This window comes from Neophocaena asiaeorientalis, unplaced genomic scaffold (genome assembly GCF_003031525.2).
Source record: "Neophocaena asiaeorientalis asiaeorientalis breed wild unplaced genomic scaffold, Neophocaena_asiaeorientalis_V1.1 scaffold78, whole genome shotgun sequence".
NCBI lineage: Eukaryota > Metazoa > Chordata > Mammalia > Artiodactyla > Phocoenidae > Neophocaena > Neophocaena asiaeorientalis.
The window spans coordinates 10,054,719-10,082,561 of NW_020175018.1; the positions used below are offsets into that span (position 1 = coordinate 10,054,719).

Consider the following 27,843-nt stretch of genomic DNA (forward strand, 5'->3'; position numbering starts at 1 on the left):
ATGGCCGCAGCCGCCCTCCCGCCCCGGCCTCGGCCCGGGCCTGGGCCCCGGCCGCTGCCTCTGCTCCTGCTGCCTCTGCTGCTGCTGCTGCTGCTGCGTGCCAGCCCGGTGCGCGCTGACAGTAAGGTACGTGCGGCCCTCCGACTAGGGCGCAGCTCGGCGTGTAGCCTGGCGCGAGGGGGCGCTGTGGCTGGGGGTGCCGGCTAAGCATGGTGTCTGGGCCAGGAACAGAGGACCCAGAGGGGAGACTTAACAGGGAGGCCGCAGGGGCAGGGACCCTGGGAGAGGAGTGCGTGGGGGAAGAAGGGCTGGAGATAGATGACAAGGGTGCTTGGGACCCCGAGCCTCTGGAAGGGGAGCTGGACACAGTCCAGTGCAGGGAGGAGGTCAGTACTGAAACCCCGGGCCAGGGAGAAGGGGTACTGGGAGCTTAAAGGCAACCCAGACAGGGAGATGTAGTCCCCAGCCTAGGGAGGGGATTCCCGGGAGCGCTGGGCAGGGGCAGCCTGGAGATCTGGCTCAAAGTTTCCATGGGAGGCTGACCCACGTGGAGACAGACCCCTGGGTAACTGCTACCTAGCGACTCCTAGGTTTGCAGCAGGCCCTGGGCCAAGGCTTTCAGGCCATACGTGGGACCCAATGAACCCAGCTGGGCTGGCCACTCTCCTGACCTCTGGGTGTTCCTGCCAGAGATCTGATGCACCCTCCAGAAGACACGGTGTCTCCAGAAGTGGCTGAGCTGTTCTCAGTTATGGCTGAAAGGATCTGCTCTGGTGTCAGGCAGACCTGGGTTCAAATTCCGCCTCCGTCTCCCAGCTAGGTGACCTTGGGCCTTTATGATCTCTAGATTAGTGAGATCAGGCCTGGATAATGCTTAGCATCACTCTGGCACCTAGTGGGTGTCCAATAAATGATACTGTGATTTTGAAATCTTACCACAGAGACCCCAAAAGGGAGTGTGATCCAGAATGTAGAGAGGAGAAGCACTTAGAGTCAGTCAGAGCAGGGACCTCTTGAGCATGTTGTAGAAATGACCCGGTGAGGACTGGGTTGGGACTGGGGGCAAGTGAGAGGCAGGAGGGGGGTACTGCAGAGCATGAGAGTAAGAGTGACTTCTCTTGATGTCTCTCCAGCCTCTTTCCTGGGTAGGAGGTGAGGCTGCCCTGTCCACAGGCAGGTAAAGGGCAGAGGTCACTAGCCACATGGTAAGTATATAAGCAGTGGGCACTGGCAGACCTTCAGCCTGAAGATTCAGCTCAGGGTATGCAAACAAGTGAGCTGCAGCCCTAACCACGTGCTCCAAAGACAAGGAGGGAATGAGTATCATTCCCATTTTACAGATAGGGAAATTAGGATGTATAGAAAGACAGCTAGCTTGTGGATCAAAAAACCTAGGTTCTGGCCCTTTGTTGTTTTTTGTCTGTGTGACCTTGGGCAGGTCACTGACTGTTTCTGGACCTCCGTCCCCCCATCTGAAAAACATTGTCTCCCCAACTTCCCTTCCATATAGGGTCTTCTAGGATTCCCTGACCTGGCTCAGGTAGGGGAACAAGTGAGCAAAAAACCCCAGCTAACCTGGTCAGCACTCTGCCACCTCTCATCTCTCTGGCTGGGAGGAATATTTGGTCTTGGGCATCCTCTGAGCCATGCAGAGGGCTGTAGAGCTTGTGGGGGAGGGCTCGCATTCAAAGCAAAGCAAAGACAAAGAAAACCCAACACCCTGTTTATGTAGTGAGTCAGCCAAACACTTGCTAGGTTGCGGGTGTGTGTGTGTGTTTATTTGTCCCAGGGCAAGCTGGGGCTGGTGGGGTGGGGAGGCACATCCTAGAGTTTGGAGGATGAAGCAGCTGGGGGACTCAGCACAGCCCTCCCCCAGACACCTCCCACCCCACACCACTCAGCCAGCTGGGAAAAATAAAAATCAAGTGATGGGTGAATTTACTCTGCATTCCTCAGCACAGTCGGACTCCTGCTGGCTCTGTAGAGAGAGCTGTTTTCATTATCACCCTCCCTCCCCCAACAATCCTCCTTCCTCTTCAAGGCTGTCCTATCTTCTGAGGGTGAGGGGAGAGCCCTTTGGAAGGCCAGTCTGGGACTTGAAATCTATCTAGGGCCCTAAAGGGTTAAGTTGGCCCCTCCTCAGACTTCCTGCTCCTGGGCGGTCCAGCCTCACCTTCTGCCCAGTACTTTCAGGGGTACAGGGGCAGCTCAACCCCAGTACTCATCAAGGAACTCTGTGGTCTTGGCCAGGTCCTCACTCAGCGTGTTTTAATTATGTGTTTATAACAAGGTCTCTCCTAAGCAGGACTTAGGGTTTCCATCTAAGGAAGTGCTTTGCCCATCTTGGGAGTGGGAGAAGGAGTTCACAGCTTCCCTGGCATATCTGAGGGGCTGCCCCGTGTGAAGGTTAGGATGGACAGACAGGTAACCACATGAAACCCAGGCACAGCACCAGAGACCTCTGGGAACCTGCTTTTTGCTGCGTGTCCTAGGAATGTGGCTAAGAATTCCCCATCTCTACCTCAGTTTCCCCATCTGTGAAAGGGCTGCTGGCACCTCATGTTCCCCATGCATCCTGGGGCGGGAAGGGGGTCTTTGGTCAGCCCTGCTGCTTATCAGAGGCCCGAAGACAGTGGGGAGGCCAAGGCCTGTGGCAGCTGGGCCAGGGCAGCAGGAGGGCTAGCACAGGCAGGCGGTGGTGGATCAGCAGGCTGGATCACATGTTCCCGGCAAGGCCGGTCCTGGAGGCTTAGGTGTTGCTGCCCCTCCACTCGGGGAGTTGCTGCCTGTGGGTGTAATCGGAAACAGGCTCCAGAGCAGGCAAGGGCTGCACAGTGATGGAGTCCTGCTTCTGCACACAAAGAGTGTGGGACCCAGTGAGGCCCCGCGGGCTCTCTCTGCAGGGAAGGTCTTGCTCCATCTCTCCTATTGGCTGGGGCACGGGAAGAGCATCCTGGGCGCCAAGCCCCTGCCCGGGATTTACATTCAGGATCTCACACAACACTCTAAGACTTCAGTGCTCCCTCCCCGTTCGACAGACTTGAACACTGAAGCTCAAAAGAGTCAGGTTGGGGCTGCTGAAAAATACAAGATAGGGAACTTGGGGAGTTTGGAGATTCCTGGGACTCTAGGATTCTCAGCCTTTAGTGGGCATCCAAATACCTGGGGAGCCTGAGAGAGTCTGAGTGAAGGGATGTGGAGTAAGGACAGGGCATCTGCATTTTCCAAGTCATTCCACCCCAGGTAATTCTGAGGCACATCTCTAGTTGAGAACTCATGGAGGTTTGTGGAGCAAGAGAATAACAGATCAACAAAAAGGAGCTTTTGGAAGGTTAATCCAGCAGAGAGGAGGCTCCTGTATTGCCCAGGTAGCAGCTGATGCAACCTGAGCTTGGGCTGCGGCCGGGGAGTAGAGACCAAGAGATTGAGATAGGTGATATTTAGAATGAAGCATCCATCGGAAGAACATGACTGATGGGTTCCAGAGTAGGAAGGAGGCTCAGAGACCTGGGTTGGGCAGGAAGGTAGGTAGACACGGGTTTGGGAGAAGATGCTGGGCCCAGTTTTGGATGGATTAAGTTTGGGGTACCTTTGGGGTGTATCCAGAGGGAGGTGTCCAGCTGACCATGGGCTCTAGGGGAGGTCTTTCCCTGCAGGAGGACATGGAAACTGTCTCTCAGTGAATCTGGGCTGGCCATGAGAGAATAGGGACGATTCAACCTCAAGGTGACACAATTTGAAACTGTTCTGTTTCTAGAACATTTCATCGGTTGAACCCCCTCTTCCCCATTCTGGCCAGATTTATCCATCTCCCTTCAGAAATACCAAGTACACCTTCTCGCCATCTTATTGTGGGATTTCCTTGCCAATTGCTAGGGAGCTTTTTAAGCACAAGCCACCCACACTTCTGGGGGCTTTGGCAGCAGTGTGTGCTCAGCAAGCCTGCAGGGAGGCATGGGGGGCTGAGGCAGCAACTCCAGCCCTCAGGCCAAGGGCAAGGTGGGTCAGGCTCAGTGGGAGCCCCATTTCCCCTGCCCCACCAAGGCCTGATCCAGGGCCAACATCTCTATCCCAGCTCAGTTGCTGGTGGAGAAGCCCTTGCCTGGTGATTACTGGTGGTCATAGGAGGAAGAGCATGTGAACTAAATTTTGGAGCCAGCCTGTGCTGTGTGACTCTGGGCAAGCCCCTCATCTTCTCTGATGCTCAGATTTCTCCTCTCCAAGATGGGTCTGTGGTGAGAGCAAAGAGGTAGAAAATGATGTACAAACGTGAGGGAGATTTATTGGGAGCAACTTCAGTAGCAAGTAGACAACAGTTGTTCTATGCCAGGCACTCTGCATGCATTGACTCATTTTAGCCTCAGGACAAGCTTATGAGGAAAGGAGTGTTATCCTCCCCATTTTACAGAGGAGGAAGCTGAGGCTCAGAGGGGTCAAGGTCATGCGGGGAGGACACGTGGGAGCTGGGATTTGAGCCCAGGCCGGGCTCCTTTCCATGGTGCTCTGCCGCCTCCAGTCAAGCAGCACAGGACATAGTAACCACAGGAGGTAGGGGCCTGCCTGGGCTCCTGGCAGCCGGGGCTGGAGCAGAGGCCCTCTTCTGACTCCATTCCTGACTCCTGGCCTGTGTCAGGGCCTTGGCCGCCCCCATCAGGACGTAGCACCTCATCTGAGGAGGGAAGGAATGTTGCGGTCTGATGTGGAGGCCGCTGCTGGTGGGGATGGGCGTTGGATTATGGGTGAGTCCTGAGGAAGAGGCCTCTCTGGCCTGGCCACACAGAACACACACACATCCCCTCACTGGGCTCTTACCCCAACCTGGGGGAGTGGGTGGGGGGTGGCTAGGGGTTCCAGCGTAGCCGGGAAGGGGGCCCAGAGTCTCAAAGAGAAGACAGGCTTACCATAGTAGCAGCGATCTAAAGAATGTACAGCATCCAAGCCTGGCTGTCCGCGTTCACAGGCGGGGAGAATTGCCCAGCAGAGCCCAGGGTACACTTCGCCCACAGACAACCAGCGACAAAGCTTCCACCCGTAGCCACCTCCTTCCCCACACTCATCCTCCAGGGGACAGCAAGTCTACCCACCCTGGGCTCTGATCCCCTTGAACAAGTCATTTGATGGCTCCAGGGCTATTTCCTCATCTGGAGGACACTGCTAAGAATATCTACCAGTGCACCCATGTGGAGAAACAAAGGGAAAAACAAGCCCCTGTCAGGATTCTTGGTGGTAATAATAACAACTACAACATATTCCTGGTATTCCGTCTCTCATTTCTCGAGAACACAGTCCTTTGCTGGGTACGCACTAGCAGTACCTTAATTTTACAGGTGAGGAAACTGAGGCACAGAGAAGTTAAGTAATCTACCCAAGAGCACACAGCTGTAGGTGGCCCATGGCTGTGTTCCTAACCACTGCCCCACACTTCCCCAGCACTCAGTGAGTTCTCAGTAAATGTCTCCTCCCCGGGCTGTGCACCCCAGGCTTGCTTCCTCCACCCACCGTCTGTCCACAAAGCAGCCTGAGTGAGTGTCCCATGATGGAGATCTGACCCTGGCTCTCTTCTACTTAAAACCCTTCATGAATCCCCAGTGTTTTCAGGAATAAGTCCAGATCCTCAGCCAAGTTTCAGGGCCCTCCACGAGCGGGCTCTACCACCCCCAGCCTTAGCTCCTGCCACCCAGACTCTCTGCAGGCACCAGCTAGAGTCAACCTCCTCCAAGCCTCCAAAGTGCCAGGCCCTTGCTTGTCTTTGCATATATGACTTGCTCTCCCTGGAATGCTCTACTCGTGCTTAGAGATGTCCCCTGGGGTGCCCTCCTCTGAGCAGTCTTCATGGGTGTCTTTTTCTGTGATCTCAGAGCTCACTACATCAGCTTCTCTCATGGTTGAGAAGGTCAAGGATGTACCCCTATTTCTTCTGCACCTCCAGCTATCACCCAGAGTCTGCCTGAAGCCAGGGGTTCAAACAGGTGTCTGAGGGCTCAGAGCAGAAATGGAGTGCCTGCTGCCCTTCCCCAGAGGGCCCTGGGACACTCATGGGGACTGGGCTTGGCAGAAAGCCCAAGGGAGCCTTGAACTCACCTGGCTTCAGTGAGAGCTTAGTAGCCATGAGGCCTGCGGTGTTGGTTTGTTGACTGAGCCATAAATAGCTGTGTCCTGAGAGCCTGGAAGCCCAGGATGGGCTGGCTGGGGCTCCGAGAGCCCGGCTGGTGTGTGAGGGCAAGGTAGGCTGGAGGCGGTGACTGGGCCTGGCACCTACCGCTGATCTCACCAAGCTGAGTCTTGCAGACACAAAGTCCTGCTGCCCCAGGGACCAGTGACCACACTTAGACACTGGGTATGTGGCCTCCCAGGGTGGGATTGAAGGAAAAGGGAGGAGGGAAGGGAAACCACTAAATGGAGGTCATTTGAGCCTCACTATGAAGAGGCCAGGTATGGAGAGTCATCCATTTGACCACTGAGGAAATGAGGCTCAGAGAGGTTATGTAACCTGTTTAAGGTCACACAGGATATGGGGAAACAGATTTGTAGGAGATGCAGCATAAACCAGTGATTTCTATCTGGAGGCAGATATCCAAAGCTGGATGTTCCCAGGTGAAGCTGTGTGAACTTGTGACTTCTCTCTGAGCCTCTGTTTCTTTAGCTGTATTAATAATGGCTCACACTTAAGACACACTCACTATTGCTTAGGCTCTGTTCTTCACCTATATTAACTCTTTTAATCCTCACGACAACTCCGTGAGGCAGGAGCCCATTTTACAAATGAGGAAACAGAGGCACAGAAAAATTGGGTTGCCCACAATCTCACTGTTACTGGCCTAGGCTCCAGACACCATGCTCTCAGCCCTGTGCTCTAGAGTGTCTGTAAAATACGGGCTTGTTGATCCAACAGATATTTCCAGGGCTCCTACTATCAGCCAAGCAGGCACTGTTCTGGGGATATAGGAGGGAACTAGACACAAGTCCCTGCCTCTAAAGGTGCCTTCAGTAGAGTTGGGGAGGCAAAAAATAAGAAAACACAGATATTTCAGATGGTAGTATGTGCAATGAAGAAAAGCAAAGCCACTAGATGAGGGGACAGAGAGATGCGGGGTGTGGTCAGGGAAGGCTTCTCAGAGGAGGCAATGTGTAAGTTAATGTGAAGGAATGAACTCAGGGAATATCGGAGGGATAGGGGTTTCAGGATGAGGGTACCAAATCTGCAAAGGCCCCTGAGACTGGAGTGGAGTGAAGGAAAGAGTGGCAAAAGGAGGGCCTTGAGGGAGGGTGTCAGCTCACATAGGTCTTGAAGGCCAGGCTAAGGACTTTGGAGGTAACGATACCCCCCGCCATGCACAGATATTATTAAAGGGTGTAACACACCTGAAACCTGGGATGTAGTAAGTGCTCCGTAAAAGGTCTCCATTCATGTTTTTTTTACTGTTGTGGCAAAATACACATAACATAAAATTTACCACTTTAACCATTCGAAAGTGTACAACTCAGTGGCATTTATGTAGTACATTCATAATGTGTGCAACCATCACCACTACCTAGATCCAGAACATTTTCATCACTCACTCCAAAAGGAAACCGTGTACCCACTAAGCAAACGCTCTCCATTTGCTCCTCTCTCTACATCCTGGGAACCACTAATCTGCTTTTTCTCTCTATGGATTTGCCTATTCTGGATATTAAATAAGTGGCTCTTTCATTTAGTATAATATTTTTCAAGGTTCATCCATGTTGTAGCATGTATCAGTACTTCATTCCTTTCTATGGCTGAATCATATTCCATTGTGGGGCTATACCACACCTTGTTTATCCATTGATCAGTTGATGGACATTTGGGTTGTTTCTACCTTGTGGTTATTGTGAATGGTGCTGCTGTGAACATTCGTGTACAAGTCCTTGCTTTAGCACCTGTTTTCAATTCTTTAGGTATATACCCAGGGGAGTAGAATTATTGGGTCACATGGTAATTCCATGTTTAGCTTATTGAGAAACAGCCAAACTGTTTGTCACAGCGGCCATTACTCTTTTCATTGTTGTTATTATTATAAGGCTTCTGTTTCCTTGTAAGGAAATTTGTTTCCTTCTCAGCCCACTCTAATGGTGCCCCCAAAGGCCAGGGGGGCCGGATCCTGCTACCCGTCCCTCCCTCTCCTTCTCTCCCCCTCCCTCCAGCGCTGGCCTTCGGCTCACCGGGGCCCCTCTTGCAGGTGTTCGGCGACATGGACCAGGTGCGCATGACCTCGGAGGGCTCAGACTGCCGCTGCAAGTGCATCATGCGGCCGCTGAGCAAGGACGCGTGCAGCCGGGTGCGCAGCGGGCGGGCGCGAGTGGAGGACTTCTACACGGTGGAGACTGTGAGCTCCGGCACCGACTGCCGCTGCTCCTGCACCGCGCCGCCCTCCTCGCTCAACCCCTGCGAGAACGAGTGGAAGATGGAGAAACTCAAGAAACAGGCACCCGAGCTCCTCAAGGTAGACTTTCTGGAGTAAAGGCCGGGATGGGACCGCACTCCTGCGTGAATACCTAGCATAGGCTGGCGCTGGCTGTCCCTCCAATGAAAAGGCCACACGTTCTAAGGCAGGGGTCCCATTTCACAGGTGAGGAAACAGTGGCTCCCTGAGAGGAAACCAATTCCTGCCTAAGAGCATTCGGCCAGTCAGTGATGGAGGCAGCATCCTTTGGCTAGCTTACCTGGATAGAGCCCTTTACCATCTAGTAGCATCTATCCCAGTGTCCTGTGTTTTACCCAACCAGGTCATCTGTCAGCCCCTCCATGTAGTATTTTGTGGCATTTGATAGTTTTTTATGTAATAACGTTTCCCATATTCACGTACCGCCTTCGTGCCAGATGTTGTGCTGAGCTCTTTTCTTTTTTTTTTTTAACATTATTTCTCTAAATTCTTAAACCATTTTGTGAAGTATGGGATCTTTGTCCTCATTTTAGAGGCAAGAAAACTGAGGCTTGGAGAAGTTAGGTAACTGGCCCAAGCTCTCACATAATGACATGCAGCCGCAAGTCTATACCATATTTTTATGTAAATTTTGGGCTTATAGTCCCCTCCCCCCACCCCACCATAGGAAGATTAGAAAGAGGCGCCACCTCTAGGTGACACAGCCCTGTGCCGGGCCCACCACCAGGACCCATGGCTTGGACAGGCATGTGCAGGGAGACCACAGTCCCCCATCCAGCCTGGCACCTTCGTGCCATTCACACCATGCGCAACTCCGTGCTTGGCGGGCCTGGTGGGGCTGGGATGTGAACTCACAGCCTGCTGTGTCCAAAGCATGTGTTCTAAATCACCCTGCTCTCCTGTCTTCCTTTCTGTAATAGCCAGATACTTCGGTGGCTTTTGAGAGGATCCTTTTCTTTTATAATTCCTTCCAAACATGTGTCTGTTTTGCCCTTTTCGTGTCAAGAACCGTGAAGTTGACTGAGATGTTACCCTACTTGTAAGCTAACAAGTTAGCCTGCTAGTTTCATGGACGCTGGCAGTAGACACGAGCCAGAGACAAAGGATTTTATCACTCACAGTCGCCAGAGTGTCTCCACTTTCTTGCACTGGTTCTCCCACTCACTTCCCCCAGGGTGATGCAGTGAGGGCCAGATAACACCTGCACACACAGTGGGATATTTTCCAAGAGAGGAGCCCCAACTTAGAGAATCCAGATCTCTTATAATGAGCACCAAGCACACCTTCCCTGCTCCAGAGGGAAACACTCTCTGGATGCTCCAAGGCTGTTCACTCTGCAACAAGATGGCCTGGAACAAGGACAGTCAGTGCCTCTGCAGGCAAGACATGCAGAAAAGCAAGAGGCCTGGGAAGAACTGTCTCCCGACATTTGGCTAAAAATGTTTTCTTTAAATTTAACTTTAGTTTTATTTTTGTAACTACTGGATGGATACCAAAACTCTCGAAGTTGGGGGTGGCGACTGAATTTTAGGCCAAGTGGCCTCTTGACAACTTGGCAGTTCCTGGACCACACTGTCTCCCAAACCCAGTAGGGCCCTGCAGACTCCAGGCACTGAAGCCATAGGCCAGTCTTCAGTTACAGGGACAAAACCAACTTTTGCTCAAATCCACTTCTCAACAACTGAATTGTAAGCATACTTGACATGAGGATAGACAAAACCTTTTCCTAAATGCTGGCTAATTTAATCCTTCCTACAGCCCTTTGGAGAGGGAACTTATGTTCCCAGCTTTACTTGAGGGAGGAATCTGAGGCCCAGAGAGGAACTGTGACTTGCCTAACATAACACAGCAAGAAATTTGAATCCAGGAATTCTCTGCTGTGTCCCCTTGCCCAGTGGAGAGGTCACTGGGCAGTTCTCTCAGCCGGGAGCTGTCCCTTCAGTGCACAGCAGCCATGGGGGGTTTTATTCAGCCTTAAAGGACTGGAGTGGGGCAGTGGTGGGATTAACCCAGCAGGAGGGGTCGTAGGAGGAACACAGAGAAGATACTCCGCCTCCTTGATACTGTTGGAGTATAAGTGAGTACCCGACAGGTACCCAGTGAGCCCCAAGAGGAGAAGTGGACAGAGGCAGTAGGAGACAGAGCTGAGGCCCCTCTCATTTGGCTAGGCTCCCCCTCCCTCAGTGGGCAGCCCCCCCAGGAGAGGAGGTTAGGGGAAGCCACTGTGGAGGGGAACAGGGCAACCCACCCTATACCTGCCCCTGTCTCTAACTCAACCCTTCCCCTCAAGCTAAGAACTGCAGCTGTGATTTAGCCTTAGTTGCATGGCTCTGAGGAGGAAGAATGGGATTCTAGATTCCCTTTCCTTCTGGACCTGAATTCGGCATGGCCCCACCCTTGAGGAATTCCAGTCCTATGGGGACACAGCTCCTGACCCCAGTAATGGCAGTGCGGTCAGTGCCGGGCCAATAGACGTCCCAGGGACTGTGGGAACCCAGAGGAGGAGGTAACATTACAGCTGGGCTTTGAGGGATGTGTAGGAGTCCCTCGAGCAGAGCAGAAATAAGAACATTCTGGGTGAGAGTAAGTGGAGTGGGTGTGACCCAGGGTGCCTCCCTGCCCTCTCTCTGCCCCAGCCCCACTAGCCGCCTGTCAGTTCCACACTGTACTTCTCAAACTATATGTGGTGAAAGACCAGTTTTTCAAACAATCTGTCAAGAACTGGGAATTCCTTGGCGATCCAGTGGTTAGGACTTGGCGCTCTCATTCCCAGGGGCCCAGGTTTGATCCCTGATCAGGGAACTAAAATCCTGCAAGCCACGTGGCTTGGTCAAAAATAAAATCTGTCAAGAACCAACACTCTTGTAAAATACTGTAAAAATGAATTGTTAGGAAAATGAATTGGAATAGAAACAGACACGCAAAATACAAGTCCAGTGTCGTATTATTAGAGTCTACAGATACAAAATTTCTCTGTCAAATGGCTCTTAAAGTTTATAAAAGCCTACGCTTGCTTTTTGTAATTATTTTATCACAGACTGGTAACGAGCAGCTTGGACTTGTGCTGGTCCGCAGACTACATTTTGAGTTGCTCGGCTCAAACACACCATGTGTCTTCGCACCTCCAGCTCTTTGCACGAGCTGTTCCCTTTGCCTGGAATGTCCTTCTCCGGCCATCGTTGTCTGATTTGTGCTCCTTCTCCAGAGCTCAGTTCAAACAAAACTTCCTGCTGGCAGACTTTACTAAACCACACACACTCCCAGACAAGGTCAGTGCCCCATCGTTAATGACCTGGGCACCTGTGTGTGTTCCCACCTGCATTCCCCGATCCAGGCACCTCTGTGTTACTCTGCACTCCTTGACAGCCTGTAAAGGACCATGAAGGCTCGTGTCTGTATTGTCATCACTGTCCTGAATGCCTGGCCCAGAGTGAACATTTGCTGAGGCCGAAGAAGGTGGCAGGGGCAGATCAAGAAGGGCTTGAATGCCAGGGTCAGGAGATAAGTAGTCACACTTGGGCAGTGGGGAGCCACAGCAAGTAATCTAGCAGGGAAGAGACCCATGGTCAAAGCTGTGCTTTGGGAAGCCAGTTTTGGTGGCCATGAAGGCAGCAGAAGTGAAGCTAGGAGGTCCCATTTAGCCGCCTGGAATAGTAATCATCATTGCTGGTATTCATGAAGGCCTTGCTGTGTGCCCATTCTGAGCTGAGCCCTATCCAGACGGCACTGCTCCGCTCCACAACCCTGCTGCCCATTTCACAGAGAAGGAAGCTAAGGCCCAGGAGAGTCTCCGTGCATGGTCCTCAAACTGAACTCCACAGAGCCCTGGGGTACCATGCAACCCCTCGGAGTCTGAACCAGGTTGTAGGGGAACAGAGAAGACTCGAGGCCCTATCCCTGCTTCCACCAGAGCCCCCCACCCCCTTTTTCTGTTCTAGAGATCAAAGTCTATTCAGAGAAGAACTCTCTGGCTTAAAACAGCTTGAACACCCCTGGGAGAGTGGGAGTAAAACTGTGTTGGAAACAGCTGGCCAAGGCCAGACAGGAGCACCACCATGCTCAGGCCCTGAGAGCGCGTACAGGGGTGGCTGGAGGAACCACCCGCTGGAAGCAAGGGAAAGCTGATCTCCCGACCGGCTCCTTGTACCAAGGTTTCCCTGACACTCTCGCTGGCATCTTGGCCACTCTAGCTAGGATGCTGGGCTACTAGATGCCCACACCAATCAGGCATTGCCTACAGGCTGCCCCAGGAGGACATAGACTCCCAGGCATTTTGGTGGGCAGATGGCTCTTTGAAGAGAGTCACAGATGCAGACTGTTAAAAGGAGGCACATGGAAGCCAAGGCTGGGCACAAGAAACAGAAGCAGGGATCCAGGGGATGTGGATGGAGCTCCCCCCATGTCCACTACACACCTCGTGCGGTTGTTCAGGATTAAGTGAAATGGCTCATTCAAGCCCCTATACAGTGTCTGCCATATAGAAGTGCTCAAAAGAGCTTTTCTTGTGTTTATGAGCAGGCTGGGTCTAGTCAAGCAGATCACTCTGAGGCTCTGGGGTTCATGCTCTGGTGGGGCTCCTTTTGCACCCTCTGTGCCTGGCCGCGTGCTGTGCCTTCTCCCTAACCCTCACCCTTCCCCGGGCAGCTGCAGTCCATGGTGGATCTCCTGGAGGGCACCTTGTACAGCATGGACCTGATGAAGGTGCACGCCTACGTCCACAAAGTGGCTTCCCAGATGAACACGCTGGAAGAGGTAAGGGCAGGGCTCGAAACAGAGGCCAGGCTGGTGCAGTGCTGGCGGCCAAGGGCAGTGTCCGAAGGGGCCTAGGCAATTCTGTCTGGACCCTGGTGGCTGTTAGAAGCTGGACTCCTGCAGGGAGCTGGGAGAAGGAGATACAGGCCACAGGGTCCAGCCTTTGAGGAAGAGGTCTGACTGGGCCTCAAGGGCCTGTAGGAAGCTGGAAGGCTGGGTGGAGAAACTGAGGCACCTGCTGGTTGTATGAAAGAGGTGCAGAGGGGGCTGAAACTTGCAGTCGCCCTCAGTTCCTCAAGACCAGGGCCCATATATTGCACAAGTCTGGGGCAACCATTTGCATGAAACACCAGCATTGTGCAGGACTGGCCAAGCTCACGGGGGCCAGGCTCGAGGTAGCATGGCTGTTCAAGGACCCACCTACCGTGGAGGCAGAGGTGCTAAGTGTCTTCTCCTGGTCAGGGTAAATGTGCTGGAGGGCTGGGCGGATGGCTGATACTGCCCCCTGAGGACAGGGACAGAGTTGAGTGAGCATGGAGGTTCAGGCTGCAGGTTTGAGGTTTGCATCTCTGCTGGCACAGCCTGGCCTCCGCCTGTTTCCTGCATCCGGTCCCTGCTGGGCTGCTGGGAGCCTGGGGATATGCAGCTGCCAGGAGGGGCGTGAAGACTTCCTTTCCCAGCTTCCTTTCCACAGGGAGGGGGGCACCTGGGCATCCTGTGCCCCACGAGAGGAGATTAACCCCTTACTCAGCCCAAAGTTGGGGTCACAGTGGCTTCAATTATTCAAAAAGTGTTTGGTGAGTATCTCTTATGTGCCAGGTCCGTGCCAGCATGGCAGAATGGTAACAATCGTTGGATTTCTACTGTGCACCAGTATTTCCTGTGCATCTAGTACATGCCAGGCTCTCCTGTTGTTGGTTCTACAGTTAGCCTCCTTTGACCTCTCCTCTGGTAATCTTAGGAAATGTTAACTCACTTCACGCAACTGTGAGCCAGACAATCTGGAGGGTATGTCTGCAGAGCCTGGAACAAACCAGAAATGATTTCTGCAGCCACAAGGAAATGATTTTTAAATTATCTTCTGTTTTGCATTATCTGTGCTTTGCTTCTGTTCACTAAGTGATAGCTACGAAAAAAAAAAGAAAAAGAAAAAGGTTTTGCTAACACTGGGGGGAGGCGGAGAGAACAGCCTCACTGAGGAGGAGATGGCTCCCTCTGCCTAAGGGAAAAACATCGCAGGAGGTCCGGTGACAATCTGGGGTCCCAGCTTCCTTCTGCTTTCTTCCCTTACATCAGTGTTCTCAACCAGGGGTGACTTTGCTCCCCAGGGGACAACTGGCACTATCTGGAGGCATTTCCGGTTGTCACAGTTTGGGGGAGGTGGGTGGCGGATGCTATCGGTCCTAGCGGGCAGAGGCCAGGGATGCTGCTAAACATCCTACAGTGCACAGGGCAGCCCTACAGCACCCAAATGTCAGTAGTGCTGAGGTTGAGAAACCTGCCTTACACAGTGTGCCTTCTGTCCATCCTGTGATCCAGGTGGGAGTGGGGCTAGGGGCTGCTAAAGCCAGGCAGAGTCCCCAGCAGTAGGGAGACAAAGACGCAGGGCAGGAGAACAAGAGGAAGAGTAAAGGTGGGGCTTGGTGCGGTGGGAGGAGCCAAGCCTGCCCAGGAGAGAAGTCGGAGGCCTGGAGACTAGGAAGGGATCAGAGACCGTAGCAAAACCCTACAGAGTTCCGGTGTTTGAGTATTTTATTAAAAAGAGGTATTTATGTATTACTTGCTAAATTAAAAGGTAATTTTAAAGTAGCAAAAGATTGGTAGCAACTTAAAAGGTGGATCCGTAAGGGACTGGCTAAATACATTTTGGCCCATCCATACAGTGGAAACTGTGTGGCGAGTAAAAGGTATGGGGAGTGCTATATATACAGATATGCAAGAGTTCCCAAAATAGGCTCAAGTGAGAAAGCAACGTGCAAAGGAAAGGAAGGCAGGGAGGAAGGGAGGGAACGCCCCGCCCGTTCCCCCAGGCCCTGCCCAGGAGACTGGGCAGCAAAGCCTTATGGCAGAAGCTGGGGTGTCCCCCGGGGCTGGGGACAGTCAGAGGCTGGAAAGGTCTTGGGTCCCGCCCCCACAGAGTGTCAAGGCCAACCTGAGCCGGGAGAACGAGGCGGTGAGGGAGAGCATGCGCCACTTCAGGGAGCAGCTGGGGCGCTACGAGAACCACTCAGCCATCATGATGAGCATCAAGAAGGAGCTCTCCAGCCTGGGCCTCCAGCTGCTGCAGAAGGACGCGGCCGCGGCCGCGGCGCCCGCCGCTGCCCCAGCCCCCAGGCCTGGCAGTAAGGCTCAGGTGAGGCCAGGGCTCTTGTGACGGGCCAGAAGGTGGGTGGGCTGGGAGCACAGTGTGCCAGGACCTTGGCCCTGAGGGCCAGCTGGGTGGGGCTTCGGGGCTGCGGGATGGGCTGAGGGCTGGCACAGCTGGGGGGTCCGTGGCAGGGCGGGGGCAGGGGCTGCCTGCTGCTCAGTGAGCCGTCAACACAGGTGAACTGGGGGCAGACGTGGGGCTCCAGCCCAGGGACACGGTTGTAGCGATGACCCTCCCTGCCTGGTCCTGGGGAACCAGGTCGGCTGCGGCAAAACCACTTCTAACCTCCCCTGCTCCGGCTGGGCCCCTGGCTGGGTCAGGCCTGCTCATGGGTAGATGGACAATGCCTTGGGGACCCCAGCCGACTAATACCACTTCATCCAACCCATCCTGGGGTGGAGAACTCCTGCAGCAAACACCCAGCCTTCCATATTCAAACTCAGTGCACAAAGTGAGCAAAGGCCCTCACCAGGCTGAGCCACCAGACACACAACACACCTTCGGGCAGATTTGAAAAAGGCCCTCTTGTAGGCAGACATGCTGCAGAAAAGGCTCTCCCACAGGCCAGATAAATTAAAAGGAGGAGCCCCCTTTGGGTGGATAAATTGTACAAAGGCTCCTTCCTGTGACAGACATGTACCAGGGTGTGCGGCTTGGCAAATGGAGTACAGACTAGACTTCAGTCCCATTCGTGCCCTTTTGACCAGTTCCACATGCAGGATACAGCCCACCACTCCCACAGCGGCCTTGTGTTTTGGTGAGTGGAGGAAAAAGGGAGCTGACTTCTTCGCAGACATTATCTCAGTTAATCTTATAGCCACCTGCGAGGAAGGATGCTCGTCGCCAGTGTGGGCAGATGAAGAAACACGGAGCGGGGTCACTCAGAGAAGGTGGCTGTGTTGGAACCCGGGCCTGCCTGACAGCCGAGCCCACGCTCTTCCTCTCCACCCCTCAGCCTCCGTGCTGACATTTTGACAATGGGGCTATTTGTGTCTGCAGCAGGGACCACCTAGATGCTGATAAAGCAGGAGGAAGCCTAGTGCCTTGACCCAGAGCTGGCTTCCTGCTCATTCGTGTGCCAATTCCACAGTAAGAATGAATCCTGTTTGGGCAGTGGCACAGAAGGTCTAGATCCTGTACTTACTGTATCTCCTGGAGACCCTGCCTAACAATGGGTGATGTCACCGGCCCTAGGTTCTTGTGCCAAGCCAGCATCAGAGGCATTTAAAAGGAAGCAAAAATAACAAAATTCACAAAATGTTAGAAACAGCATGCCCTAAGGTCAATGCCCCGGTGACCAACCATCCTAGTTTGCCCAGGACTGAAGGGTTTCCCAGGATATAGGACTTTCAGTGCTAACACTGGGAAAGTTCCATCACACTGTGATGAATTGGTCACCCTGCCTTGGGGCCTGAGAACCTCTCCCTGCCCACACACAAAGATCAATGAGTGAGAGGGACAGGGATGGGAAGCTGCCTTCCCCAGGGAGCACACCATTGTAGTCTACCCCCAGCGGGGAGTGTACAGGAGTTGGGAAGTAGAACAGGAATCTAACCTATCAGGCTGGGCTTCAAGCCTGCAGGGGAGCTAGAGAGCTGAGTGGGGAAACTGAGGCACACCCCACTCATGGATGTAACTATGGGAGGAAAGCTGTGACTGCATGAGCACCTGGGATGCAGGGCCAGGAGCGACATGGCCATTACCAGCCCCCACACGCTGAGCCTCCTGACGCCCCGCAACATCCCTTCTACCATCCTCCAAATCTGAGACTTCCCTTCTCCCCCAGGACACAGCTGGAGGGAAAGGCAAAGACAACAACAAATATGGCAGCATGCAGAAGAGCTTTGTAGACAAGGCCCTCCCAAAACCTCCTAAGGAGAAGCTGCTGAAAGTGGAGACGCTGAAGAAGGAGAGCAAGGGCAGACTCCCCCAGACCACAGCCAAGCCCCGGGCCCTGGCCCAGCAGCAGGCTGTGATCCGAGGCATCACCTACTACAAGGCGGGCAGAAAGGAGATGACCGAGGCCATGGCTGGTGAGTTAGAGGAAGATTGGAACCTTGGGGAGTGGGGGCCCCTACAGGGACCCAGGGTCTTCTCTACAGTCAGGCTGCCCCAGATCTCAGCTCCATGGGTTACCTGTTGGTGCCCTTTGCTCGTCCTGGGGTTGTTGGGGATGAAATGATCAAATCAACACAAAGGGCCACTCAGTTCCTCTCCAGTAGTTATAGCTGTCTCCACCCTCACTGGCCTTTTCCTTCTTCATTGAAAGATGTGCGGAAGGTTCACTATGTACGTGCTGTACCTTCCGGACTTTCTGCCTAACACGGAGCTCACAGTCTAGTGGGAAAAAGCATACCCATAACCAGGCAGCTGCCTCTGGTGGGCGGGCAAACGCAGGGACCAGACCAGGGTTCTGGGAAGTGACCTGGGGCCTTTGAGGCACCTCCCATTTCCAGACTGGCCTTGGAGTGGATGGCCTCTCCAGCACCTCCCACTCTTTTCCCCCCAAAGAAGAGCCCACAGACTCTTGTATCTTTCTTACAGCTCCCTGCCCGATCACAGTGAAGGACAACAAAATAATGAACTGAGAAACAAGAGACAAAATTTCCAAGAGTTCCCAAATTTCTGGGCCATCCCCACTGGTGTGGCTCCTGATTCTTCCCCTGAGCCCCTCCCCAGATGCCTGCTCTCCTCTGATGTCCCTGAGAGGTGTCCCAAGCCTGCTCCCCCTTCCAGGGTCCTGCTGACCACCTCCTCCAGTGAGGTTCTCTGCCCAGCCCATGCCCAAGGGGGCCAGGGGTAGAACTGTGAGGGACCAGTCTCCCAAGAGCCCCCTCAATTCTTGGCCTCTCAGGGCTCAGGGGCCTCTTCTCCCAGCTCCTGGTGCCAGCTGCTGGCTCTGAGTCCTGCCAGGTCAGCCTAGCCACGGCACAGAGCCTCTGACCCCTGGCCAGGGCTCTGCCCAGGAACAGCTGCAGGCATCTGACTCTGCCAGTGAGGGCCGTGGGAACAAGCCCCTGCCCTGGCAGGCTGCCAAGGCTGGGCCCCACTGAGGCCTGCTGACCAGAGGGGGTGCCCGCATTCCCGAGAGACTCCAGGGGCTGCTCCACAGCAGGGCCTGGCTAAACCCCCGTGCAAAGAGGAAGCCCCGCAGGGAGAGAAAAGGAAGAAGTCGGGTGATTGTCTTGGAGTCAAGGGGCCTCAGTGCATCTCTGGGGGCCACACCATCGCGGTAACAACAGCGCCATTCCTTTGTCTCTGGCGTCACAGCCTGCTGAGTCCTTTCACACATGCTGCTGCACTTGATCCAGCAGAGGAAACAAGCTCAGAGAGGTGAAGTGACAGCCTCCAGGTTTCACGGCGAGTTAGTGGGACTGGAACCCAGAGGCTGAGGAGTTTTTGTCCCCTGCGCTGTGCCACTGAGTCTTTCCCTACCCAGACCCCATCCATTCCAACCCAGGAAAGCGTGGGCCAGGGAGGACGCAGAGATGGCCCCAAACCAGTCCCACGGAGATGAAAAAGTCCTATCAGCAAAGCCCGTGCCAGCAGGAGTGGAAGAAGTGGGGGAGGGATGCCAAGAAAGCTGAGAGATGGGAGATAGGAGATGAACGAGGGGGCAGAGACAGAGAACTGGGGTCCAGAGGTGACGGGAAGCTGGCTGCACCTGCCCTTCCCTACCTGAAGTGGCAAATCCTGGGTGAGAGAAACTAGCGGGTGTTTCCAGGGCAGTGGACTAGGAGAAAGTCTGTAAAATGGGAGCAAGGGTGTCTGCCTCCTGGAATTGGATCCAGGAAATGAAAGAATTGGTACAAAGGGACGTTGAGGGGGAAAGGGGTCTCACGTCTGGCACCTCATAGTCGCCAGGATCTGTGCAAATGTCTTGTGCACGTTTTCCTCTAATCAACACAACAGCTTGACGTGGTGGACCTCATGACTCATTTCACGGAAGGGGAAGCCAAGGCCCACTGAGGCAGGGGACTTGGCCGAGGCCACTCATCTCAGGGGCCTATAGCCAGTCTGCTGACCATGAAGCTTTCCCCACCTCCCACTTCTCAAGGCCTTTCACTCCTTAAGGGCCACCCGCACGTCTCCCCCATGGCCCCAGCGCTGGGACCCGGTGGGCCTGGACCCCGGGCAGCGGCAGTGCTGCTGGGATGTGAGCACAGGGTCTTCTCTCCACAGATAACGCCCTCAAGGGCACTTCCTGGCTGGAGCAGCGGCCACCCCGGGTGGAGGGTAGGCAGCCTGAGCCCAACTCAGCAGAGCGTGATGAGACTGGGCCCAGGGCCTCTGCGGGAGCGGACTTGGCCCCTGGCACCCCTGCCTCGGATCCCACCCCCACCCCTACCCTGACTCCCATCACTAGTCCCCTGCCAACCACGCCACGTTCACGCCCAGAAGTCCCCAGCCAAGGTGAGTAAGCCTCCCAGGAGTCAGCAAACTACAGCCCGTGGGCCAAACACAGCCTATAGCCTGTTTTTGTACAGCCCTTGAGCTAAGAGTGGTTCTTACATTTTTTAAGGGTTGTTAAAGAATATGGGACAGAAGTATGTGGTCTGGAAAGTCTAAAATGTTTGCTATCTGATCGTTACAGAAAAAGCTTGACAACATTAACAGTGAAACAAGGTAGTGTTTCCAACAAATTCTTCTTAAAACGTCACCTAGAACCCCATCATCAAATCCAGCAACTATTTTCACTTCTGTATTTCCTCTGTCTAGTCTTTGGCCCTGTTTTTATCTCCATGTTTATAGTTTTGGCTTGTGTCTTTGGTAGAAATCTTCCTCATTAAGTCATCATCGAGCCCGTCCTTCTGGAGGGCATCTTGGCTACCTGTGATAACAAGACAAAACCATTCCCTACTTTGGTCCACGTGCATTCCACTTCTAGGAATCTCTTTCCTAAAGGATCCATCAGATATGTGAACAACAGCTGCAGCTTAACTGGTTTCCTTGCAGCCTATTTCTAATGTCAGAAAACTGAAAATAATCTAAAGGCCTAACACTGAGGGGACTGGTTAAATAAATTCAAGGGCGCAGCTGTCTGGCGGCCTGGTGGAACCTTGAGATCACATCATTAAAAGTCCATTTAATGATGTGAGAGATTGCTCAGTGGAAGGAAAAAACAGGATACCTAAAACTATATTCAGAATCATGTTTTTTTTTTTAAGTATGTCTGCATGACTATACATGCAGAGAAAAAAAGGAAAGGAAGGAAATACAACATGTTTAAAAATTTCTTTGAATAATAGAATTTTGAATGATTTTTATTTTCTCCATTCTCCTTTTCTGAATGTTCTGTGTTTTCTACAATGATCAGACATTGCTTTGATCACGAAGAAAGAAAAAAGAAATACATAATCCTACAAACAAAACCTCAGGAGGGATTTAAGTAAGACCCGGATAACGTTCCCAGGACTGTTGCTCTGGCTTAGCGTCTGTGGGTCTGTGTACCAAATGCTGCACCCCTTGCTCCCCACAGGCAGAGAGGCGAGCTGCGAGGGCACCCTCCGGGCCGTGGACCCCCCTGTGAGACACCACAGCTATGGGCGCCATGAGGGAGCCTGGATGAAGGACCCCGCTGCGAGGGATGACAAGATCTATGTCACCAACTACTACTATGGAAACAGCCTGGTGGAATTCCGCAACCTGGAAAACTTCAAGCAAGGTCAGGGACCCCTGTGATGGGAAAGGGGCAGGTGTGGGTAGCCTAGGGAGGGTCCCCCATGGAGACTTGGCCCTCCTTTGCCTTGTGGTTTCCTGTGGTCCAGACTTCCCCTGCCTGGCCTAGCTCTGAATGGTCAGCCACCCCAAGAAGAGGAGTCTGGGGGCACCCCCTATGTGCTGGCCCCAGGCCAGAAGCTGGAATGCAACAGCAAACAAGATGGACATGGTCTTGCCCTCATGAGTGTAATTTACTGTCAAGGGTAACAATGCTTAGAATTTCCACTAGTTGAGGGCTTATTATGTGCTAATCACCAGTGTGTATCAGCTCACGATATCTTTGAGGTGGGGGTTATCACCTTGTTTTACAGATGAGCAGAGCCCCAGGCCGTACAGGACCTTCAGGTCTAGGCAGGGAAGGGCAGAAATTTGGTTATCAGATCTGGAACATGATGAGGGGAAAGGGTCATTTAGACATGAGCTGCCCTCCAGAAATGCACAATCTGATGTGCATGGCAAAGGCTTCAAGAAACAATTTCAGTATAGTGCTAGAGGGAGGCCTCGGGGGCTATGGGGACCCAGCCTGGAGATCAGGGAAGACTTTCCAGAGGAGGTGATGCTGAGGCATTCCCCAGGCAGATAGGATGGGAAATGGCAGTCTAGGCAGAGGAAACAGCGTGGGCAAACACCCTGAAACAAAGCACAGGGGCTGGTAACAGCCTGTATCTAAATCCTGGCTGTGCTGTTCCACAACCAGTGACCTTGAACCCTCTGAGCCTGTTCTCTCCCCGGCAAATGGGATAATAATAGTACCTCCTTCATGGGACTGTCTTGATGGGATGAGATAACTGGCCCAGCTCCAGGCCCATAGCTCACTCAGTATCCTTGCTGGGCCACCCAAGAGCCCTGGTCCCTGGCCTCCCTGGTCCCTGGGGTGGGCTGGGGTTTTTTCGGGAAGCTCTGGTGTGACCTTCCGCCCTCCGCACGCAGGCCGCTGGAGTAACATGTACAAGCTGCCCTACAACTGGATCGGCACAGGCCACGTGGTGTACCAGGGCGCCTTCTACTACAACCGCGCCTTCACCAAGAACATCATCAAGTACGACCTGCGGCAGCGCTTCGTGGCCTCCTGGGCGCTGCTGCCCGACGCGGTGTACGAGGACACCACACCCTGGAAGTGGCGCGGCCACTCGGACATTGACTTCGCCGTGGACGAGAGCGGCCTGTGGGTCATCTATCCCGCTGCAGATGACCACCATGAGGCCCAGTCCGAGGTGATCGTGCTGAGCCGCCTGGACCCCGGCGACCTGTCAGTGCACCGTGAGACCACGTGGAAGACGTGGCTGCGGCGAAACTCCTACGGGAACTGCTTCCTGGTGTGCGGCATCCTGTACGCCGTGGACACCTACAACCAGCGGGAGGGCCATGTGGCCTATGCCTTCGACACGCATACGGGCACCGACGCCCGCCCGCAGCTGCCCTTCCTCAACGAGCACGCCTACACCACCCAGATCGACTACAACCCCAAGGAGCGGGTGCTCTATGCCTGGGACAACGGTCACCAGCTCACCTACACCCTCCACTTCGTGGTCTGAGCGAGACCTGGGCTCATGGGAGAGGAGTGGCCGTGGGCATGGGGGGCTCCCCACAGTGACTCCTGCAAGGGACTCCCTCAGCAAATATTTATTTACTGGGCCCAGGCCTGGAGCTAGGTGCTAGGCAGTGGGCACAGCCAGCTCAAGCTTCCTCAGCACTCAGTGGAGTAATAATCACTTACATTTGCACAACACTGCCAAGAGCTTCATGTGCACTAACCCACTTAATCCTCCTGACACCCTTGGAGGTAGAGACAGTTAAGCCCATTTAACAGGTGAGGAGACTGAGAGGCCTCACTTTGGATCCGGCAAGCCCATTTTACAGATGAGACCTGACCATGCTCTACCCTAACCTCTCCCCTACCTCCAACCCTCTCCCCTCTCCCCTCATTTCTCTTGTTCTCTCAAGTCTATCTCCCTTCCCCGGGGCTACTCAAAACCAGAGGCCTTTGGGACCAACGCACTAGTGTTGGGTGGAGGCCCAGCTCTGCGTGCCACCCCAGGCCCCTGTTCTGACGGAGCTATTGGTGGCCCTGGGGCTTTGGGCCCTTTGGCTAATGGGCTAATGTCCTTGTTCCATGCCTTTGGCCAGCCCCCCATCCCCACCCCACCCGCTGTCTGACCACATTCCAAACCTCCACAGTCACCCAGCCACTGAGCAGAAACCACACCCCGAGAAAAAATACCAGCCCCCGTTCCAAGACTCCCCCCAACCCGTACTCATTTTTATTTTCTCTTATTCTTTATCAGTGCCGTCATTTGTTTCTGCAGCAGCAGCTGAGAAGGCTGCAGGCAGCTGCCTGCCAGCAGTGACTCTACCAGGGTGGGGAACTGGGCCAGGCCCCGAGGCTCCCTCTCCACCCAGAAGTGCTGGCTTTGGCCACATACCCAGGCTGTGGGACCTCTCCCCAGTCCCTCCCAGAGCCTTTGCGCCTGGGGTCCACCTCATCCTTTCTCTCTGGGCCTTTGAACCCACAACCTATACGCACTCAGGGATACCTCCAGGTCGGCCACGAGCAAGACCCTAGGCCTGAGGCTGGGTGGCACCAGGATGAAACAGGTTTCTTCTTCCTTGTCAGTCCTAACCTGGTTATTTGGTGGGCTGGCCTGGGGGACCGGGGGAGGCTGAGATCTGGGCAACCAGGTCCAGAGGAGGCTTCGGACCTTCTGGGGGCAGGGAGGAGTCAGAGGTGAAAGCTGGGAGGGAAGGAGAAAGGGATCTGTGGATCAGACTTTTCCTGGCTTCAGAGATAATGGTGCCAGGGCTGCCCCGAGCCCAGGACTTGGGGCTGAGGGTGCACAGGTGGGCTCCCCCGAGCCTCAGACCCAGCAGCCCCGGGGACAAGACCTTCAGGCCTGCCCCACATCTGCTTTGAACAGTATTTTTAGACCTGGAAGAAGTTCTCCGGTCTGACTCCCTATATCTACAAAGGAGAAATAGGCCCAGAAAGGTTTAGAGAATGGCTCAGGGCCACACTGGGAAGAGGACCCAGCTGATCTCCTTCCAGAAGGGCTTTGTCTTTTTCCTGTATTCTCCACGCTCAGAGGCAGCTAGGCAATAGACCACCCAGCACCCAAGTCATCCCAACACCTTTGAGGGGTGTTTACTGCTGATCTCTACACAACCCCGGACCCTGCTTCTTTCACTCTGTCCCCATGCCAGCTCCCAGGTATCTGTATATATGAACACCCAGCTGCCATGTTGGGAAATTCAGCTGCATACCCAAGAGTGTAAAGAAATGCATTTTGTGCAGGATACATTTCTTTCAGGCATTGTCAGGTGATGTTGTTTTGTTTAAGCCGTAACTCACTCCAGAAGTAAAGGGGAATGATGACGCCCAGCCAAGCAAGGCCTGACTCATAGTGGTGGACACATCCAGCCTCCCCCGCCCAACTGAACTCTGAGGGCTCCACTTAGAAACTCTTCAGGGGGCTGCAAGTCCCAGCGTTTCCCTTGGCCCTGGGTGTGGGTTTTAGAAGGCTCTGTCTTTCGTGATATCACAGCCCAACCACGTGAGAAATGTTCAGGCTCCTCTTTCCCCATTAGTCTTAGAAAAGGGAAAGTTAGAATGGACCAATTTTGGAAAAGGACAAGCAAAATGGTTTTCTCGGGGAGAGGATGCCGGCTGCAGCCTCTAAACATTCACTAAGCCACTTCTGTTTTCAGGCCCTTGTATGTAGGTTATGTTGTAGGTACAATTATTTTCCTCATTTTACAGATAGTCAAACTGGAGCCCAGAGAGGTTAAGTGGAGGCAGGGTCAAGTGGAAAGCCAGGTTTCCAAATCGGTAATATAACCTGAGCATCAACAGTGGGCTAAGCCAGCCATGTGCATATTCTTGCATCTTCACAACAGTGGAAGGTATGTACTCTGAGTGTGTCCATTTTACAGACGAGGAAACTGAGGTGAAGGGACTTACCCAAGCACAACAGCTTAGCCTGTAGCACAGTCAGGTTTTCAGGGCTGGTCAGCACATGTTCTTTGCCAACTCTGTGTCACTCTAGCAGCAGCTCCAGAAATGGTGGTCGTTGCATTTAACCAGTGTAGCCAAGCCACGAATTGCATCTACATAGGAGACCCAAGAAGGAGGTTGGGGTCAGTTTATAAAGAGCCTTGAATGCCAAACCAGAGAAAAGAAAATTCCAAGACAACTGGATTTTGTTCTATTGGTGACAGGAGGCAGGGGAGAGTTTTTGTTGTGGGATTTATTACAGTTGGTAACAGTACTTCAAACAAAGAAGGAGAGGGCTAGCTTTTCCTACCGACCTCAGCTGTGACAGCAAAGGAAGTTGTCTCTGGTGTTTCTGAACAACATGCTATGTGAAGGGGCTTTGGCTGCCACCTTTGAGTCCTCCCAAGAGATTTCTAGACCTTAATATTTAATTTGATCTGTCTGGGAGGCAGCCCTAAAGGTGAGGCTGGGGGTTTTTCCTGGGAATGACTTGAGGGCTACTGAAAGCCCGTATGTTCTAAAGCACCTTTTCCTCCATGACAGCACTGGAAACCACTCTGGTGACAGGAGGACACAGCACTGGATGGTTGTCAGGGAGCCCTGGATAGGAGTTAGGGAGTACTAGGTTAGAATCCAGCTATGCTTCTGACATGCTGCACAGAGGGGACAGATGTCAACTCCCTTTTATGGCTGAAGACCTGCAGCTTAGTGAGGACAAAGGGCAGCTGAGGGCCCAAGCAGTACCCTCCTAGAGCTAGAAGTCACCTTTACATACATTATCACTAATCCACCCAGGAACCCCAAGGTTGGCATTACTTTTCCCTATTACAGGGAGTGAACCTCAAGTTCAGAAACGTTAAGCAACCTGCTCAGGGTCACAAATCTAACAAGTAGTAGAGTCAAGAGTTGAACCAGGTCTGTTTTTACACCAAAGCCCCAAACTAACTGTTGTTAGGAATTTTGTAACCAGTCAGGTTTTCTTCCTTGCTTTGGCTAATGGGAAGCTCAAAGTCAAATTTGAGATTATTTTTAACAATTGTACTGGGTCTCCTACTGGACTCTGGCTTCATTCTGGCTTTCTGCTTTTACCTTTACCCTGATCTCTTTATTTTTATTATATTGTATTTTATCTATTTTTGTAAATTGCCACAATACCTTTTTTTGCAACAAGGTGGAAAATACCTAAATAAATACGTGATCAAAAGCTTGATTTAAAAGTCTTGACTAAATGCTATGGTCTGCATCCTTATCATAACACAGACATTTAATAACTTTAAAACAATACTTTGTTATGAGAATCGGCCTTGTTGCTAGAAACTGATCTGGATTATGAACTAGGGCAGAAGAATCCAACTCAGGCTGACAACCAGGCCCCTCCCAGTGAAGAGGAGAAGCAAGCCATTCCCAAAGGTATGCAGACACTACCTTGCAGCCCCACCTTCAGCTGCAGAGAGAGAACCCCAGGGAGGGAGCCTTGAGCATCACTTAGCCCCATGTTCTCAAACTTCAGTCCTTCATGTACAGACCCTCGTTGTGATCTTTGTCATTTCCCTCTACCATCTTCAGTATAGTTTACTACTTCTTTTTTCAATCATTTCATTCTTTTTACTAAAATAATTTTATTTCAAAGGGAAGCTTTATAAGCTGTCAGCAAAAACGAAAACAAAAAATCTTTAAAAAGATTTTTTTAAGTAGGAATATTACAATAGTAAAAAGAAAGCCAGTGACCACAAACACAAGGTGACCGGGATGCGACACAGAACAAGCAGCACTGTCGCATCCCACTGGACACCGTGCCGGTGAGGCTGGCCAAAGCGCTTTGTGTAAAAAGGAAGATTAGCAAATGTTCAAGGGACATAAAGGGCAAACCAGCAGCAAGTGGATATTGTCCTTGATGTAATCAGAGGGATGGGATTGGAAGGGAATAGCTTCTCCCATGTGGCTTAATGGCCCTTCACGTGGTGGCTTAGGTACCTCCAAGGAGTTCTCAAACCACTGATGGGTGACTTGGATTTAGACTAGCTTCCCAAACACACACACACACACACACACACACACACACACACACTCACTCACTCACTCATTCAGCCAGGCCTTCCCTCCCCAGCCTCCCCCAGCTACAGGCCAGCCTCGGCAGAGCCCCTGCCTTGCCTGGTAGCTGGGCACTGTCCCTGTGGCCCTGGGCAATGACGAGGGTCCCAATCCCCACAGTACAGACAGGTCAGAAGCACAATGCCACACCTACCATGGCAGAGGCTGATGGGAACATGTCCCTCTCACAATTCAGACTCCACTAGGGCTGACCCTAGTCCCAAGCAAGCCAAACATGGCTGGGTTTTAGGTAATCTGGACCATGGCCTCCCCTCTCTGACCCCCTCGCCAGCACCAGTCCCATCTGCTCTCCACCCCATCCTCCCCAGCCTTTGCATCAGCTTTGCATCCCTCTGCCTGGTACACTGGTGCCTGCACCTGTGCGTGGTTGCCTCCCTCTGGTCACTCAGGTCTCAGCTTCCCCAGGGAAACTGTCCTTCAATGCTGAGTCTAAAGTCATCCCCATCGGGCTTCCCTGATGGCGCAGTGGTTAAGAATCTGCCTGCCAATGCAGGAGA

At 53.1% G+C, this 27,843-nt stretch overlaps 1 protein-coding gene across 1 annotated transcript; it reads left to right on the top strand.

Annotated features, from left to right (window-relative positions):
• On the top strand, positions 1 to 26,444 carry OLFML2A (olfactomedin like 2A). The gene is made up of 8 exons (XM_024762776.1): positions 1 to 126; positions 8,202 to 8,465; positions 13,050 to 13,157; positions 15,295 to 15,510; positions 17,312 to 17,558; positions 19,708 to 19,938; positions 21,005 to 21,190; positions 22,177 to 26,444. Exons 1-8 carry the CDS (start codon positions 1 to 3, stop codon positions 22,779 to 22,781), a joined length of 1,983 nt encoding a protein of 660 aa, XP_024618544.1. The 3' UTR covers positions 22,782 to 26,444.
• Positions 26,445 to 27,843: the final 1,399 nt, after the last annotated feature.